Genomic DNA, 19226 nt, shown 5'->3' with positions numbered 1-19226 from the left:
AAGTGCAGCAAGTTCAATACTGGCAATGCTTATTTTTCAGTCTCTTATGCTAAAATATAGTATATTTCTTCTAATTAAATATTAGCATACAGATTTAATTTATAGGGTGTTTAAAAGTTAGGGCCTGGCTGTGGCTTTTCTTTGGTTAAAAATAACAACAATAATAATAACAAGCCTTACCAGTGCTTCTGACCACAAAACAATTGCCAAATGATGCTTACATAGAACAAGCTGATTTACTGAAGAATGCCATGTGAGCCCTCTGGAAACAGCTCACAAGAAAAAGTGTATATATATATAATTAACTCTGAAATTAGGTTATCCCAACACTACATTAGCTATGACTGCCCTATTAGGAAACTCAAAACAAGTTGAACACAGTGCCAATCAATTGTTACTGTTGTTAAATACTGTTATTTTTGAAGTTTGCTGACATGGATGACACATGGTTAGTGGGTAATCTAACACTTTTGTTTAGATGTTCTGGGACATGGAACTTCTCCTGTCCTGCCATCCTTTTCCATTTTTGGGAAAAAAAGTCTCAAAACTTGAAATTAAAATTAGTTCAAAGATCGTAACTCAGCCCTGCAGGACTTCTGTTATTAACTAGTATCATGCGATGGAAACAGCATCAGTTCATCAGAAACAGTTCACAGAAAATGTAGGGATGTTGAAGAAAGGAAAATCTCTCGGGTAAGCAAAGCTTTAGTGTTAAATCACATTTTTGAAACCACACAAATGTAATGGTAATTGTTGTAGTACATCACTGATCATAAGTTTGATTTTGCTAAAGCAGTCACAGGAATTCAGATTTCACAGTAGCAACTAATAGTTGAGGATGAAAGTCATTTGCACAAAAAAACCTGAAGTTCAAAAGTCTGCAGTAAGAACAGATTTCATAGGTACTAAGAAAAAGTCTTGCTAAACAGACCATTACCACTAAATACATCGTAGTCAAGCATGAAGGAGGTGGTTTTGTTTTGATCCCTGTTTTTAATATTAATGTAGATGTTCCATCTGTGATTTGGCAATGTATCGAAGTCAATGGGCAGTTAAAAACAATCTTTTGTGGGTTTTTTTAATGCCTTTAACTGAAGACTAAGGAGCTAAATGGAGTTGATACTACTACGTACTCCTGATATAAAACCTTCCATAAAAACAAGGAATCCTGGAAGATGAAGCACTGATATTAGATAAGTTGTTCTGTTGTTCTAAAATGACTTGTTAAACAAGAGGTAAACCCCTTCCCCAACATCATACAAACTGTCTACAGTCAAAACCTATAATGCACTGCTTGGTCTAGCCATGTGCACACAAAGAAAAACCCAGGATGATCTGAGGTGGTCATCAGCCACTGCAGTATAGTTTATTATGAACACATGCTAACATCACATGGCTATACAACTATATTTATTACTTCCATGGGGAATAGTTTCCATTGAGGAATCCAGTTATTTGTAAGATTTGGTTGGGCTGCAAAACTGAATGATAAAAGACCAGAAGAGACGAATTTGATCATAAGGATGACGAACATGGAAACAAACAGACTTTACATCTACAGCACTAATTCTGTAAGCAATAATTTAAATAAAAATTGCTGATAGTCTCATAGGATGGTCAGGACTTCCTTCCCCCCTTCCCTCCCCATTCCTCCTCAAACACCACTGTGTTAAGAGTAACTTGCTGTTCTTCTGATACAAAGTTCCATTTTCCCCCATCCACTTCAGCTATGGAACATAGCTTTATGTAGAAGCAGAAGTAACCAATGCTACTCAGGGCTACCATGAAGGTAAACTTGTCCCAGTTGTCCGTATCTGCTCCTCTGTTATGCAGATTTTGAATACAACACCTATACGCAGGAAGAACTTCCGTAGCACAGCTCGAAGCTCAGGAATCAGGTCAAATTGCATGATCTCACACAAGTATGGATAATATGTTGAAGCATGTGCCTTAAACTATCAGGAAAGATACAAAAAAAGAAAATTATTATGTATTCCTATAGGAAACTGCTGAGATCTTCCACAGACATGGCTACACCGATTTATAACGCCGCTCCAACGCGAAGTCTCACCAAATTAAAGGCCCTACTGAACGCCCAAATAGTCATCAAGCCCAGTGCCTGTTTTCCACAGCAGCCTCAGTGGATGCCTGCAAGAAACCATGCGCAGAGCATGGCTTCAATATTACTTCCCCCCAAAGCAGTCAGATTATTTTTTGGCTCAGGGACTTCTTAGGCTAGAGATGGTACCAGAAATTCCTTGGAGAAATGTCCTTCTCTGCTGAGAATGCATCCAGTTGCTTCTCAAGCCTCTAAAATAACATCCACAATACTGCAGCAAAGTCTTTCACACAGCTGAACTAGTGACTTGCTATCTTCAAAACTGTCATTCACCATCTCTTCCATTTTATAAACTATCAGTCCTTTTCCTCTCTTCATGCTATTAATGACATTATGCATCACTCTTGTGTATGTAAAAAAGATAAATGAGTAAATATCTAACATATATACAGTTCTATTTATGGAAGTCACTCTTATTCTTGTTATGCCCTCAGCATTTCTCCAGCAACATTACACGTCTTTCAGTACAGGGAATCAAAACTGAAATGCTCAAGATGTAAACCTGCCATTAAATTACAGAAAATGAAAGCTTGTTTTATCCTCCATTCCTTTCCTAATAACGCTCAGTGTTAATTTTTGAGTTTCTACATGGGCACACAGTGATAGGACAAGGGGAATGGTTTTAAACTCAAAGAGAGGAGATTTAGATTAGATGTTACAAAGGAGTTCATTTACTCAGAGGGCAGTAAGGCCCTGGAACTGCCACATCAGGGGGCAGAAGCTGTGGGTGCCCCATCCCTGGAGCTGCTCAAAGTCAGGATGGATGCAGCTCTGGGCAGCCTGAGCTGGAGGTGGCAACCAACCCATGGCAGGGGGTTGGAACTAGATGGTCTTTAAGCTCCATTCCAATCTAAGGCTATGATTCAACAGAGAAAACTGAAGGGATACTTTTACCCCAAAAATCTTTACAATAGAAAGATACTGAGATTGGGTACCAAGGAATGGTTAGCTTGCCATTTGATCTAGAGTTAAAACTATTTTCATAACACACCACCACTTTCTTCAAATATTGGTAAGCTGCAACAAAGCATTTAGGGCTAAGCGTAAGTGACGTGGAATTAGATCTTTTGTAATAAAAGGAACATTAAAAGTATGGGTTTTTATGTCAGTGGTTTTTTTAAACAACATCTTTTTTAAAAATAAAAACAAAAATACCCACAAACTTGAGCAGCCTCTAGAAGTTTCTCTGCATGAGACATTCTGGGGAATATATGCATTCACATGTTCCTCAAAAAAAAAAAAAAAGCTAAGAGTACAAAGGTTATTTTTCCACTGTCATGGAACTAAAATTATAATGATAGAATGATGGCATTTCCCTCTACCATTCTATGCTGCTGTACTACAGATCTTCACTGCACACTCACAGTGCTTTATATGAAAGCTATACAGTAATATTTCCACACAACTGAACTTCATGGATGTAGTCCCATTTTTACAATGTGAAAACACTTGCCAAAAAAAGGAAGCATAACCATTCCTGTCTTCCAAGGAGAGCACACTACGTGAACAAGCACATTATCCATCTTGCAGTATGCATGACAAAGAAAGAACTCAATAAAAGCAGAGACAAAACCACCTGAATGCAAGCAGACATGGCATCCAGCCTGTTCTTACCTTTTCATCACTGATTTTTAGTGTCTTTGTTAAAAGCAGCAGCAGGAGACTGGTCCAAGCTTCTCTGTGGCTTTCTGAATTCACCGTAATAAAATATGCCAGGGCTTCACTGCATACACTGAAGAGATGCCAAGTTTAAACAAGCCACAAGGAAGACCCACAGAAAGCTTTTGTTAAGGCACTTTCAGTTCCCTCAGAGTGTATCTTGTTTACACAGAAGATGAATTTCCATGGGAAAGTTTTCAATCACATGCAATAATTTTGAACTACACACATTTGTCTGTTTTCTGTCACAGTTGCTACAGATAACTGAACTGAAATAGTTTCTATGCTGTAAACAAGCAACTATGGAGTGAAAAGTAGAAGACAACTATTTTCCTTGTGAGCATTCTGTAATTAAAGCGTTTTCACTGTCAACCTTCAAACATTACTTCCTGATCCTTACATGGGGACAATTTAAGCAGTGTCACCATGAAAAAAAAATTCTCCCCTCCAATCTTCACTGCTATATCAAAGATCTGCAGCACTTACAGAAGGATTACTAATGCATCGATACATTTCTGGCCCTTCCTGTAGATTTAATTTTCATAAACAATCTGTACAACCTGCAACTGATTTTAGTGCTTTTTGAAGAGAAGATGGGACCTCCCCTTTTATGCACTGCAAAGATGTCCACAGACAGTGAAAAACTGGAACATAACTGAAATCCTGTTACTGAGATTAGTACCAATAGTAAGTTTAATCTGTAATCAAATATGAGGAAATCTTAGAGCCTTGAGCTTTTCTGTACCAACAACTCAATCCACAGATAAAGGGGCTAAGTAGCTTTTTATATATTACTTAGCAATCATTTCTTATGCTTAAGTTCCAGGTATACAGTAGCTTTACATCATTTGGTTTAGATTTTTTTTAATCACATGATATCTTTGCATTCTGTACCACCACTTCTGTGAAGAAAATTGGGTCAAGCAAGAAAGTGTTCATTTATTTCAAATGGACTGCCTTCGTACTGCCAAACTCTCCTTCAGCAAAGAGCAGACCACTATATATCTTGATATGCTTTGCAAGTTCTGCTCAGCACCTTAAAAACAAAACATTTATATCCAAGGATGCACCATGTGTGTTTTTCTGCACACAGAACACACCTGAACTAACTTTTCCTCTTACCTAAGCAGACGCTGTTGTATGGCATCCCAGGAGTCCCGGCGGTTTTCATCCACATACATTCGAAAGAGTATTCTCAAGCAGCAAGCCAAGCTGCTGGTCTCTTGTTTTAAGAGATTAGGTTTTGATTTACCCTTGAACCCTAGAAGTCAGGGGAAACATTCACAGTTGTTACCAGCCAAGAGATTAAGTTTCATCAAGCACAACTCCACTAATGAGCAGCAGGTGGTCTCTGATTTCTTTCGCAGGCAGCATTTCTTCCTCCTTGACTTTCACCAACATCTGACTTATTTTTCTAAATGCATTTAAGTGCAGCAGTACTAACTATGCTGCTCAACTTCAATCAAAAACACAAATTAGAAATATCTCAACTCATCAGCAAGGAGAAAAGTAGTAAAAGTATACAGCATCAGATGAACGGTAGAAATTGTTACAATAGCATACTTCTGCACCTCAGTGATTAAGGCCCTAAGCAGAACTCTGTGCCTTTTCTTAAAGCCAAATGACACAAAAGCCTCACCTGCTCTCCACAACACAGTTCTTTGTTCATAATTTGAATTAAAGGCTTTTGAAAAAGAATGAGACTCCTGCAAACAATCTAGTAACTTGAAGAGGTGATGTGAAGACATGTGTTTATACATTCCTTGGTCCTCTGTGTCAATGTGGATATCCGCATCCAACGCATCTCTCTAAAAGAAAGTCACCAAGGGGGAGAACAGTATCAGTAATACATTCTTTTTCTAAGAAAGACTTCAATACTTCACATATCACATACTAGTAACTCCACATTCCAGCTTCAGGTACAAGTGAAATATCAGAGCAATACACCACAGCAGAATTGTCCTGCCAAATGCCAAGGCTGTATTACTTTCATTGAAACACTTTAAAGAGAAGTTACAGTAAATCCTGGTTGTAAGAAACACTAAGAAGAAATGATTTTTTTGGTAAGTTAGTTCTACTGTGGATTTAACCGCACTATCCTGAATGCACTAGCTCCAAACTTTCTGGCCTAGGGCTTCATTAACACAGACCACCAAGAGCCCGCCCTACACTACTCCCTAGAATCAGAATTTTCAGGAACAAGGACCTCCTCTCCAAGGGAGGTGGTTATTAAGTCCTGACAATTCACCTTGTTAAATTTCAGCTTCCACGGTCTAACCTTCAGATTACTATTGTACTACCACGAAATACTGGAGGTTGTTAAAAAAAATCACCAAGAGTAAGGACACACTCAGGACAGTACTGAGAGTGAGTAAAAGGAGACTACATACTGTACTACAGTATTTTGTTATCAACTCAGAACATTCTGTACTTCACTGCTTAACAAGGTTATTTCTAGATCTGCTGGTACCTGAGCTGCAGCCATGTGCTCAGCATCTTCCTTCTTGCTTGTTGCTGGATAGAATACGATGTTATCAATGGTCTGTATCAATTCCAACTGTACCACACACTTTATAAGGAGGCCGGCAAACAGTTTCTGGTCTAATGAAACAAAGACAGAAGTTTCAGAAGCAACATAAAACAACTAACATACATCAGATTAGCAAGATACTACATTACCATTTTCATAGTTGGTAATGCTGTGAATTATCTTATAAAAAGAAAATTTCTCTAGAAGGAATAAATGCAAGCTATAAAGATAAGCTAAGTTTTTCAAATTAGTTATCAAGTGCCCTAAAACTGTCTCTAAGTGACTACAGAAGCAGAGAGAGGGGCTGCCAAAGTTCATTTAATAAACTTGGATATTTTCCTTACTCGTATAAGGACCACCTTTCCAGCTTTCATCTGTTGGATTTGAAAGTTGACTTTGTCCTCTTTCTGAAGCATTTTTATCCACGCTACTTAAAGACTGACGATCCAGGTCCAAATCCTAGAATAGAATTTAGAGCTGTCCTTTACAGTCCGAAGTGCTACCTACCAACCAGCCATCAGAATTTCAGATTCAAAGAATTCCTGCACCCATTCTTTCCAAGTTATTTGACTACAGTGCTAAATATGAGCTAATGACAATTCCAGTATTTGTTGTCGAGCACATCTGCTACTATAAAATACTCCAAAAGCTACCCCAACACAGCCTCCTTCAGCTCAGTTTGCTGCACTGAATTAACTCTTACCAGGTGCTTTTCAGCTGAATCTTCCTCCATTCCTGCTGGCCTCCAAGTAAGCAAGCTTCACAACAACAAAAAACAACAGTAAATATTGTTGCTCTGAAACAGAACATTAGTATGAGAAGTTTATGAACTTACACATGAGGAATGGTAGTTTTGAAGATTTCCAGCATACAATTGCATGTCTGGCCCCAGACTTCTGGGCTGAATTTCTGTCCATTTAGTATTACCAGATTTTCCAGGCAGTTTGTACCCGATCGAGCCAACTGCTCATTTTCTGTGGAAGATGTTTCATATTTATTAGCTTTAATATCAGTGAAACATTAGAGGCATGTTAACTCAGCTCAAAGCCCATCCATGAACTATATGGCAGCAACATCAAGCTTGGGATCATACTGAATAGAAGATAGTGCTTAAAAATTTGCTTTGTGAGACTGAAATCCAAACAGGAAGACAAAGGACAAGAAGGAAGCAGGAAAGAAGCATACAGCGGAACGAATGAAGGAAAGCACAAACGTGAAACTTAAAGAATTCACCCACAATCCATGCTAGCAATATAGATTTCAGGAATAAAACTGTGAGCCTAAATGAAAGAACACTTGAAAAGACATATCTAGAAACACTACTTGGTTGAGAGATAGATGGGAAAAAATAATTTATGAAGTCAGAACACATACATGCATATGTGTAAATGAATGAGACATTTAATTCATGCAAATTAAGAAAGGTTGTTGGCCAAAGATCAGCACAACAGCTTTTGCTCTGTCTCAGTAGCACCACAGACACACTAACAGAACAGCTGCCTAACTGATTAAATAGAATGTGACCCTGGAATACTTAGGATTCTGCAGACAGCTACTGCATCACGCATTCTGAAGATGGCAGTTATTACTCTTCAAAAATACACCTCTCTTTCCCCCTTAAGTAACAAGCATTTCAAAAATACATTATCAAAAGACATCAGGGAACTAGTTACCTTGTTTTACACACCAGTGTAGCTGTGCAAGTATGTCAGGAAGAAGAATCTCATTTAAAGCTTCATAAAATTGCGTAAATACATCACAAATTGCATAAAGTGCATGGTTGCATGTAGTGGTCATCCATTCAGATTTCTGCAAGTGAAAAAAAAGCATTTATTTCTACATGGTTCTTCTGACACAACAGATTTTGGCTCACGAAGAGCCCTTCAAAACAGGAGGCAGCCTATAAGAAGAACTGAGTTTACATAAACCTGGAAGAGCCCCAGTAACTGCTACTGAACAGACCTCGTCTGAAGTATTTAGTTGGGCATGTGATTGCTGTTCAGAAAAGCATGTAGTATCACAAAGCAAGAATATTTTCAAGGGAAGTATTCAATCAGATAACAGAATATTATGGAAAGTTTCTATGTGGAAGCTATCAAGCATTGGTCATTTCACACATACAACAGAACATAGTACAACAAATTATCACCACAAAACAAGTTTGGAACACGCTGACAACAAATCATACAAGCTGCTGCCTGGATCGTTAGGGCACTTGAGGAAAGAAAAAAAAAGGAGTGTAAAGTTTGCTTGATTTTTTTTTTCTTTGTTTTACCTCTGTCTGTTGTTCAGGAAGTTTCATGTTATCAAAAATCCGAAACACTATTCTGAACAGATCTTGCCACCAATGCTTTTCAAAGGTGTGGCCATAACTCTTCATTATTTCAAACATCACTGTTAAACCTCTATAAACAAACGAAGATTGTGTTAAAACATGTGCCTGTGATCTCCTCCCTATCTGAATGCAAACAAAAACAGAAAAGCCTTGTTACCTTGTTCGAACATCTAATTTGCAACGATTTATGATACAAGAAAGCTCAAATAAAATGGGGAACCATCCTCTGACCCATACTCTGTCCCCAGGAGCAACATTCATGTCATCACTCGTGTATTCTCTTAATACCTTGGAGATGGGCAGGAAAAAAAGATGAAAAAATCTCAGAAGTCTTTAAGACAGATTAGATACCACTAATGGTACACAGACAGACTTGAAAAATTAGCTTAGTTTCTACTGTAACAATCAACTCCCGTCAAATATAAATCTGAGACATATCTATCTGTGAAAGTACCTGGAAATTATATACAGAAATACCTATTTCAATGGTAACAGCTTCCACTTTAAACCAAAAGACATCTTTAACACGTTCACTAATCCCAGTTCACTACTTACATAACACCAAAACAATTCATAATTCTGAATACACTTAACACAAACTCTTGCTGCTGGGAGACTGAAGTTTGAGCCTGAAAGTTCTTAGTTGCAAGAAGAGTCTCAGTTAAGATAGTAAAAAGACAGAAGAATGCATAAGGGTTAAAAAAATAAAATACCTGTGGTCTTTCTGAAACATATTTTGCACAATACCGAATAAGTCTTATTGCTTCCATGCTGGTGTCCGGAAATGCAACGTTACAAGCAAACTCAGAGAGACATTTTACTGCATCTTGGAACGAATCAATTGCTGCAGGAAAGTGCTGTTGAAAAATATTTGCTGTGAAGAGCAAACAAAAATATTTTTAAAATTTACTGACAGAAATGCACAGAGTTGGTTGTCTTCCCGTGAAAGTGGCAGTAGTTTGTGTTGCTCAAATATACTTCTAGAGAAGGTAGTCTGTATCAGCTAAACTTCACAAGTAATCACGCACCAGTGTCATAAACATTATGTTCCCTACAATACAATACTGAAACAGCATGCAAGTTCACCAAATATTAATGCAGTTTCCTTAACCTGAATCAATTTGTTGATGGGCAATAGAGAAATACCAAATTTACTCCAGACACAAAAAGTTCTGCAGCAGGGCATCTGTAATGCATTTTTTCCTATTCATACGAATCACCAGACTTAACAGCTAAGACTTAGCTGTAGAGCTTAAATGGTTTACTTGCAAGATCTTGTATTTGTTCACTTGTGAATACGAACCTTGTATACAGATGGACCTTTTCTACCAGAGTCACGGCAGCTAAGCTAAATGTTCGTCCTTGCAGCTGTCAAGTATTACTTACTAACTATATGTGCTGTAGTTTGAAAGGCCAGCTCCACAATATTCCCATCGTGGTCTGATGCTGCTTGGTGAAAGACTGCAAAGATATTTTTCCAGCCTGAGCGAATATTAGCAGCTTGAGAGTTCACCATCTGAGCAATACAGCGTATTACCATGTCCCGAATAGTCGGAGACCTTAAGAAAACAAAACAAAAACAACTACATCAACAGCCACTTTCAGATGCAAGTCAAATAAATCCAAGCAAAGAAACATCTTTAGGACTAAAGTAAGCTAATATCAGTTCATCACACCTGTTTTTCTTCATAATGTGTTCAAAAGGCCTTAAGAAGTCTTTCTGGAAGCGGAAGTTGGCCAACTCTCCCTTCTCAAGAAATTTCATGGACAGCTGCCTTAATGAGTCTACTGCAAAGATGGCAACATCTTCATTAGGGTTACAGCCAACCTAGAAGAAACACATATAGAAGTAATAAGTTAGCTGGTAAGTATTTTCAAATAAGTAACATATCCATCATACTAGTTTCACATCAGACCACTGAAAATCTCAAGCATGCTTCAGTTGCCAGATATTCAGAAAACAGGAGGGTTCTCATTTCAATGAGAAATCTAAACAGCCCCACAGATTTTGTATGCAGAAAGTACAAAAGAATAACCAGCTAGATACTCCAAAACAAAACAAAAAATATGTTAGAAAGAAATGTGGTCTAAGCTTCCAAGAAAACTTTGTTGTTCCAGTATCACCTGCATATATTTTAGTGGAAAGCTAATTTGGTATTTGTCCAGGAGGATAATACCATGGTACAGAAAAAGTATAACTACATAATCACATAATGTGATTATGAAGAATAATAATGTGAACATGAAGTGATCCTTCATTATAAAGAGATCCTTCCAATAAATATTTCCATTTTTGTCTCCATTCATCACATCTTGAAATAGATGTTCCACTTAGCATTAGAATGTGTTTGCTTAAGTAAATACTGTTAGGATTATGACATATAAACTGCTGAGAAGTTAGCACTTTAAAGGAAAGTCACAACTTGCACCATTCAGAAGTATAAAAAGCCAAAAGAGGTCCTTGCCACTGACATAGGTTCTGTAAACTGTTTTTAAAAAATACCTTGTTGAAGTGATCTCCAATCACTTGCCAAATCCTCGACCACTGCAGCCTAATGCGATTCATGTTGTAATAGGATATCTCCACTATCTTCTGCAGACTGAACATGCGTGGATGGTGTGGGGAAGCCAGCTCATCCATAGAGACAGCACACAGCCACCGGACGAAGTCAACTGAACATGACAACACACTACTGTAAATTAGGATGTTCCATGGCAAGAATTCCTGTAGCCCACCACACGGTCAGCATACATACCTATTGCGTTTCCATCCAGCCTAGTTGATCCTGTAAATATCCTACAGAACAAATAAGTATGTTGCAGTTTTAGTTGCACATCCCCAAGAACCAATCAAGTCTTAGAGCTGTAGGCAATTGTCAGCAACATCCTGAAAGTACTTAACCCCACATGTCAAATTCTGGAACTGTTTTAATCTTTGGGAGCAGTTCTCATCCCTCTCTTAGTCTGATCCTTCTCTTCCCTGCTCCAGGTCACAGCCTGCTATGCTTCTTCCTCATCAGGAAAGAGGTACAAGCTCTTATTTTTGGTCAGTGCAAGTAGCATCAGAACTCTTATTTGGGTAATAGTATATTAAATTTCATGTAGACAATAAAAAGACATTAAAAAGGCTTTCCTGCAAGACTGCTGGATGCTAGCCACCTGCTCAGTCTTCACATAATTTAAGACTACTCTAAGCTGCAGCCATCAGTACAAACTGCAGAAAGATCAAAAAGACTACAGATCTACCACGGTCCTTTCCATTATGAGGCATCCAGATTACTGGTAAGTACAAACTGTTCCCAAATTTATGATATGGTACTTACACATATGTTACAATATTCATTGAAAGCCTGAATATACAATTCTATTGACTTGTCCAACAGTTCCACTAATTATAAAAAACACCCCTTTCAACACTAATTCTAATACAAGCAACTCTCCTGTACAGTATTTTAAAAAGACAAATGAAAGATGATAACTTGGACAAGGATATAGCAACAAATGAATAAAAACTGTAAAAGAGCAACTAATTAATTGCTGCAAAACTAGAGTTTGCATGACCAAATAAAACTGCATGAGAGCAAGGGCATTTATTCTTTTCCTATCAACCCACCTCAGGCTAACTCGGAATGGGGCTGGGGAAAAGGCCCACATGCACAGATCACACACACACAAATTGAAGACAGAGGGATACAAACCAAAGATACTTCAATCACTTGCTTAACTCCAAGGCAGGGCATAAAAAGCACGCATGTACACAGTGCCCTTTCACAGAATCCTCTAGTTTACATTAGTTACATAATGCCAGACTTCCTTTTGGAGAGCACTGCATGCCTGAAGCATTATACTTATTGGCTCCAAAGACAGCTTCTATACATCACCTTTCTCTTGTGAGAAAGAGGCTTCAAGAAAGCAAGGTCAGTAGCTTTAAGTCACATCTTCCCCGGAACAAATTTTAAGTACCTGTCTACTGCTACCACTACACTCTGGGAGCTGGTCTCTCCCACTGACTCTTGAATGCTCGCCATATGCCGTTTGTCAGCACCACTTCCAACAAGATTGCCTGCAATAAAAGCCATAAAAAAAAGCCACAAGTATTTAGCATCACGTGTTTAGAGCAACCCTAACTTCATACAAGTAAACAAGGAAAAGCAACTGCAATTTATATGGAGCAGATGGTGCCTTTGCCTGATCCGTGCCAGATTATGACAAATTAAACATGCAGCTAGAGGTGCTCTTTTTACTGAGGGAACAGCAGTTTGGTCATTGCGTTAACTTAGTTAAGATGTTATGCTGCTAATATGATTACAACAGATAAAGCATTTTGAAGTATTAACTCTTAATCTGATGCAAGCAGTTAAGGTTAGGCACAGTTCTGCTATATTCAGCATCATCACAGAATTATAGACATTAAGGTTGGAAAAGCCCTCTAAGATCATCTATCCCAACCATGCACCGTCCAATCACCACCGACAGCATCAGCTCCTAAGTGCTTTGGAATTCAAGTGTCACCTTGACAGTTTTCCAAAGATTAAGACTTTCTCCTCTAAGCTACAGCTTTTTGTTCCACATACTACGGGAACAATAGGAACCAAAACAGCGAGCCCAAGATGCAGAGATGAGGAATCTCTTTGGAAAAGTTATTTATCACTGAAACTACTATAGTTCCTAAAGAGAAAGTGTTTGCATTTTAATTATGAGCAGAGCATAAGGAGCAACTGATAGCACTGGTAAGAAAATTTAAGTAAGCAAAACACCTTTGAAAACACTGCATCCCAACAAATAAATCTGGAGGCACTTTGTAAAATAACTTTACATACAATTAAAGTTAATGAAGTGTGAACATATTCGGTAATTACTAAAACACTTTGAAAGGTTGTGATGGATTTTTTTTTTAATTCCATTAATCCACTAGGAGCAAATGAACATACACGTTGGTATAACACTGAGCTCTTAGCCATCATACTTCACCTATACATGCATTCTGTGATGTTGAAGATTCAGGCTTACCTAATCCAAGGCCCATAAACTCTTCCCCTCCAGACGCATAGCTTTTAATGATTCCTTCCTTTTCACGCCCAGCACCAGATAAATAACGAGTTTTCACCCCAGTTCCTATAAGCTGTGCCAGTTCCAGCTGGCTAATACATTTCAGGATCTAAAAACAAAGATATTTTAGAACACATTTTTATGGATACCATTATGTATTTATTCCTAGCACTCTCCAGGTTCTCTAATCTTTAAAACAACTTTGACACCAACAACAGTTCTGATATAACTGAAACAACAACATCACAAAAGCAACTGTAAACTAAATTGTGTTGAGTGACTCATTCAAGATCACCAGCTGCCATAAACCATTCCAATACTTGAGGAAAAAAATATATATATATATATAGTGTGTGAAGAAATCTAATTCAAAAGAAATCTCCAACTCCAGGAGACCTTTTTACTACATCTCACAGCATCAGCTTTCAAAACTTGCATCAGCTTCACCATTCCAGAGCAATTGCATTGTAGCAGCTGCCATTTAATAATGACAGTGCAGATCATGAAAATGCCAAACCTGCCTCATTGCAAGCACAAACAGGACTTTCCTCACTCCCCACACTGCAACAATCCTTGGATCGTCACCAGCAATTGGGGGCTGTGCTTTAAACCAGGCCCACATGAACTCATCAGCCCCTTTTGGTTCATACTACTGCACATCCAAAGTCTAATACAAGAAAAAATGCAGCAGGAACATCCCCTTTTAGCAGCATTACTGGTTCAGAAGTGATTGAGTTCTTGGAAAATATGCCTTAGGAAAATAAGTATGATTCTCACAGATTATCCTCACCTGTCCCTCACTAAACTATTGCAGACCTATTTCTTTCATGCAATTGTGGCATACAGGTTGCTGAATGCTACACAGAGAAGCCTGGAGCTGTGAGCTGGAGTATTTCTGATTACACGAACAAGAAAGCAGTAGTTTCTGTGTAGAATTCTATGAATTGCATTGGAATGCACATTTAGCATAGTCTTAATTCCTTATCAAAAGCACCTACAAACATTACAGTGCTGATCACACCATACCTATAGAGCCTGCAAAAAGAAAAGATTTTTTAGTACTAACAAAACACACTCACATCCATATTTCAAGCAGAGTTGAAACACATCCTAGGAGCTAGATGTATTTAGACTAGAAATAGTAAGCAAACCAGAAGAACAAAGTCCTGCAAGTTTTCAAAGAACAATGCAGTTGCATGAAAGCTACTACCTCATGCCAGGAGTTCCCAAGATAGTTGCCATCTGTGTGAGCGACTGTAATAAGTGTCTTAATGGTATCTATGTTCTTCTGTTTCATTTCTGTAATACTGGAACTGGCAGTCAACAAGGAAAACCGAGCAAGGGCCTGCACATAAGCATCTCGTTCAAGCTACAAGACAGAGAAACATGTCACTGCAATGAAGTCCTTGAAGAGCCAGAGAAGGCTGCCTGGCCAGCACACCTATGCTATTTTATTTTACTGCATAATTGTCAGTTACATTAGAGCATTTTCCAGGGTAAAAAAAGAGGCAAACTAGCAAGTGCCCTTAAGAGGACTCAGCAATAAAAGGCAAGCAGAATTCTTGAGAAAAGCCTCCACACAAACCTGCATTCCAAAGATGCAGGCTATCCGAATTGCACACCGTATGCCTTCCAAACAAAGGGATGCAACTTCTGTGTCATCACAGTTCTGCAAACCAACACTGTAAGCTGCCAGCAATGGAGTCCAAACAAGCTAAAGAAAGGAAGAAATTAAGTTCACAATTCCATTAAGATTTTAGCCTAAAACACTACACAACAGGGACTAAATATATTAAAAAATCCACCTGTTGCATTATTTAACTTTTCAATCATTTTCCCCCTCTTTTTCTATGCTTGAAACTCTTAACAATGAAGATTAACAAGAATTTCACAGACACTCACTTTGAACATGGGCCTGACGTGATCCAGATGAGTGGCACTGGTAAAAGGAGCCTTTGCATGGCTTACTGCCTCCATCAGAGCTTTAGCAGTTTTAGCCATTTGTTCCATCTCCAGGTTGTACAACAGCCTCCGCTGCTTCTCATTAGCTACACCTAATGGGAACATCACACAGATGCATTGTTGGTTTTGGTTTGCTCCCCTCCCCCCATTAGCAAAATCTGTATCTTCATATTGACAAACGTTAAATGAAGGTACTGACAATGAAATTAAAGACAGTCTTCCAGAAGCATCAGAATTCAGGAGACTGTCAATGGTTGCAAACAACGAATTACAGCACCAAAATCCAGACCCCAACCTAAGACTTTTTTCTACACAATACATCTAATTCTGCCCCTTAATACACACCAAGCACAAGGCAGCAGCCATATGTTATTAACTCACTTTGCTTATAATGGATGGAAAATGCTTCACTGTTCTAGACTGACATCCTCCTCACAAAACAAGTCTTTCATCAATTTAAAACTAAGTTGGTAACTTAGTGTAAGGACAAAGAAACACAAAAGATTATTTTGTTTCTGTTCTGATCTTAGGAAACTTGCAAGTACTATGGAAAAATACCAAAAAAGCACAGTGCTGAAGATACAGAATAAAATGAATGCCCATTGTGTATGAAGAAAGTACAGTTGGAGACTCTGCTTTCTACAGTAGACGACACACAAATCTTTGCTTGCTGTAGAAGAGAGAAAGCAACTGTAGAAATACACTCTTCAGCATCTCCTTTCTCAAATGTTATCACAAGGATAGTGATATTTATTATCTATGAACTATGATATGCTACTAATAAAGAAAAAAATCACACTCTTGTAGATAAAAGCTAGAAGCTGAGGAGCAAAACAACAGCAAACTTCAACTATTTTTTCTTCCCCTATTATTTCCCCCCACATTTCTCGTTAAAAAAAAATTCCAGTTTCTAGTGCTTTTCTGCAGTGGTGATGGATACGCTTGCACAGCTATTTTTCCATTATAAAGTAGCTGCACTAAGTAATAACTAAGCCAGTATGATTCCAGATACCTATAAATTACATTTAGAATACAAATATATGTTGCACAAAGATGGTTTCAAAAGTGACCTGAACTCCACTACGCCATCCTGAAAGTTATGCAATAGTTCAGAACATGTCTTTCCAGTTTCTAGATCCTTCTTACTTGGTTTACTACTCTTGGTTGTAATTGCATATTCCTTTGTCTCCTTCATGGCAATTTTCTTTCCTTCTATTTCTTCATAAATCGTGGATAAATACTCTACTGGCAGGTCTTTACTGTCATTGATTCCTCGGTTCATTTTAATGTATTGTTCCTTTGTCATTTTATTCTTTACCTGTAAAAAAGAATCAGGATATCAGGTTTTGAATGCAAGTTCTATGGAGATCTGAGCTTCTACAAGTCCATTGTTAAAATTTCTACCTGTGGACTGTGTAAATCTGTAGTCAGCATTATTATAGAGTATGCCAAAACATAGGCAGTGTCAGCACTAGCAAATAGTGTTTGCCTAAGAGAAGAAAAAATAAACATGTTATTAGACACCTAATTCCTCTATCCATTACCTCCATTTTCAAAAGAACGAAAACACACCTGTGGAAATACCCAACTTGGTAAAAGTGAGAGTTGTACCTCAGTCTTAAGGACCATGAACAAAACAGACATTCTTCAGGCACTTATCCAATACAAGGTTTTGAATTACCGTTGGTTGCATTCAATATATCTTGCAGCAAACTTCTCCATTAATCTATCAATCTTCTGGGCTTCACCGGGCAGCCGGAAGCCTTCCAGAAATATACGTAGAGCAGAGACAAAGTCTTTCCCACAGAAATCAAGCTGGTCCACGTAGGCATACATCACTTCCTTGTTAAACTTGCTGCCTTCCCCAAGGAATTCCCCTGCCTGCGTCTAAAAAAAAACAACACAAGAAACAGTTATTACGACGTAACCCAACTGCCAGCTTTGCAACTGTTGCACAGCACTGAATTTTGTAAGACTGATACGCTTCACTCAGTAGGCAGAGCAACTGTTACAGGGACAGCAGGAAACCAGCATCATTAGAAAACAGACATAGCCTGCTTACTCTTGTTTCCCTTACTTATCCCACGGTGAAACCTGCATTAGCACAGATTCAAGGAAAGCTAATCTGTGCCCCATTTCACATACAGTGGAGAATGTTTTGCCACTGTGCCACGTGATACTCCTTTACTGGCAAAATACTGCTAATGCAGATATATACAAACCCTGTGCTCCTCAGCACTTCATTGAAAACAGCTACTTTACTAAAATGACTGGGATACTTTATTAAGTAGAAAGTAGCACTGGGATAAAGCATATCCTTTAGAATCCTTATGCTTTTAATTATCTATTAATTAAATATGAACTCAGAGTGCATACGTAAGGATCAGACAGAAACAGTGTAAGAATACCCCTGTTAAAAACCAATATAAATCTTATATTGCCCATAGTCTTACAGAACAGAGACGTTCTTCTTGGTGCAGAAATTGTGCAATGTCCTCTGCTGTACTGCCAAGCATTCCCTGCTCCTGTAGATACTGTATTCCTCTCTTTGGTTTTTTGTTAAACCTATTCAGACAAAAACATGGATGAAGTGATGCATATAACTGAAAACCTCCCAGACAACAAAGCTTTAGTTTCACAGAGCTCTACTGAACCAATGACTGATTTATATTGTCTTTTTCAAAGTTGGAAAAAGGTCAAAAAACATGTAACAAAAACATTAACTATCACACCACAGGTTATATCTGAAAGTACATTCAGTTTCTGACCAGCTTAGAAGTCATTGCTAGAAAACTCAAGACTATTATAAACTGACACTTTTGAAATACCAGATAATTTCCATTAAAAATGTTGCTATTCATAGCATTTTCAGAGAAAGTTCTTCAAATTAATGAAATAGCAACAATCCATTGCTGAAAAACCATTTCACTGCAACTATTTTGATAAAGACAACAAATAGTTTAAAGAATTGGAAGACAACGTGTCTGCCTACTCAAGTTAGTTTCAGTCTAGGCACATGCACATCTATGTAGTGGCACAAAGCTCCAGTTAAGATGTCACTGAATTCATTTTTAACTACAGTACTCCCCCCAGTGTTGGCTTTTGAAAGAAGCAAGAGCCTTCAGGACTAAATTCAGTCACATGCCCCCAAGCTTATGACTATATAAGACTAAGAATCAATATGGTTGTATACTAGGAAGTTTTAGGTTATTTTTTTTTTGTCATTACTGAACTTACAGCTCTATCCCATGTTCAATTATTTCCTTTTGTTGTTTGATGACTTCAAATTGCTCAGGGTCATCTGGGACAGCAGTCTGGGTGCCAACACTCCCAACTCCTGATGACACAGTGGAGTCCAAGGAACTGACACTACTTCGCCTCCCTCCACTGTCAAGGCATTTCCCTTCAGCTATTTCCTGTTCAGATGGTTTATATGTACCTATTTATAAACATGAAGAGACTTAAGTCATCCTGTTCAGTAAAAGCTCAGTTAGAAAACTACTACTAAAAATTTATAAGCCAAAATCCTAATTTTAGCAGCCTTACTTTATGTCAGACTACACTACACAAAC

The 19226-nt window shown here is 38.1% G+C and overlaps 1 protein-coding gene across 2 annotated transcripts in view; it reads right to left on the bottom strand.

Moving 5' to 3' along the window:
- Positions 1-800: 800 nt before the first annotated feature.
- ARFGEF2 (ADP ribosylation factor guanine nucleotide exchange factor 2) overlaps positions 801-19226 on the bottom strand; it is a 32574-nt gene continuing 14148 nt past the window's right edge. For both annotated transcript variants that reach the window (XM_065754402.1, XM_065754404.1), the window contains 26 exons: positions 18892-19093; positions 18108-18219; positions 17336-17541; positions 17059-17143; positions 16801-16972; positions 15595-15746; positions 15278-15406; positions 14903-15061; positions 13654-13801; positions 12607-12706; positions 11400-11440; positions 11147-11316; positions 10320-10471; positions 10030-10202; positions 9357-9517; positions 8801-8931; positions 8584-8713; positions 7982-8117; positions 7144-7282; positions 7012-7066; positions 6653-6767; positions 6249-6379; positions 5418-5586; positions 4901-5039; positions 3734-3851; positions 801-1955 (listed from right to left, as the gene is read on the bottom strand). In XM_065754402.1, coding sequence (XP_065610474.1) covers positions 1779-1955; positions 3734-3851; positions 4901-5039; positions 5418-5586; positions 6249-6379; positions 6653-6767; positions 7012-7066; positions 7144-7282; positions 7982-8117; positions 8584-8713; positions 8801-8931; positions 9357-9517; positions 10030-10202; positions 10320-10471; positions 11147-11316; positions 11400-11440; positions 12607-12706; positions 13654-13801; positions 14903-15061; positions 15278-15406; positions 15595-15746; positions 16801-16972; positions 17059-17143; positions 17336-17541; positions 18108-18219; positions 18892-19093 — 3602 coding nt within the window. In that variant the 3' untranslated portion in view covers positions 801-1778. The remainder of the gene's footprint in view (positions 1956-3733; positions 3852-4900; positions 5040-5417; positions 5587-6248; positions 6380-6652; positions 6768-7011; positions 7067-7143; positions 7283-7981; positions 8118-8583; positions 8714-8800; positions 8932-9356; positions 9518-10029; positions 10203-10319; positions 10472-11146; positions 11317-11399; positions 11441-12606; positions 12707-13653; positions 13802-14902; positions 15062-15277; positions 15407-15594; positions 15747-16800; positions 16973-17058; positions 17144-17335; positions 17542-18107; positions 18220-18891; positions 19094-19226) is intronic.

This window comes from Cyrtonyx montezumae, unplaced genomic scaffold (assembly GCF_038088225.1).
Source record: "Cyrtonyx montezumae isolate F1298 unplaced genomic scaffold, pur_monq_1.0 scaffold_9, whole genome shotgun sequence".
NCBI classification, from domain to species: domain Eukaryota; kingdom Metazoa; phylum Chordata; class Aves; order Galliformes; family Odontophoridae; genus Cyrtonyx; species Cyrtonyx montezumae.
Note: the sequence above shows the minus strand (reverse complement) of the source record. Positions and strands in the feature narration are given on the sequence as shown.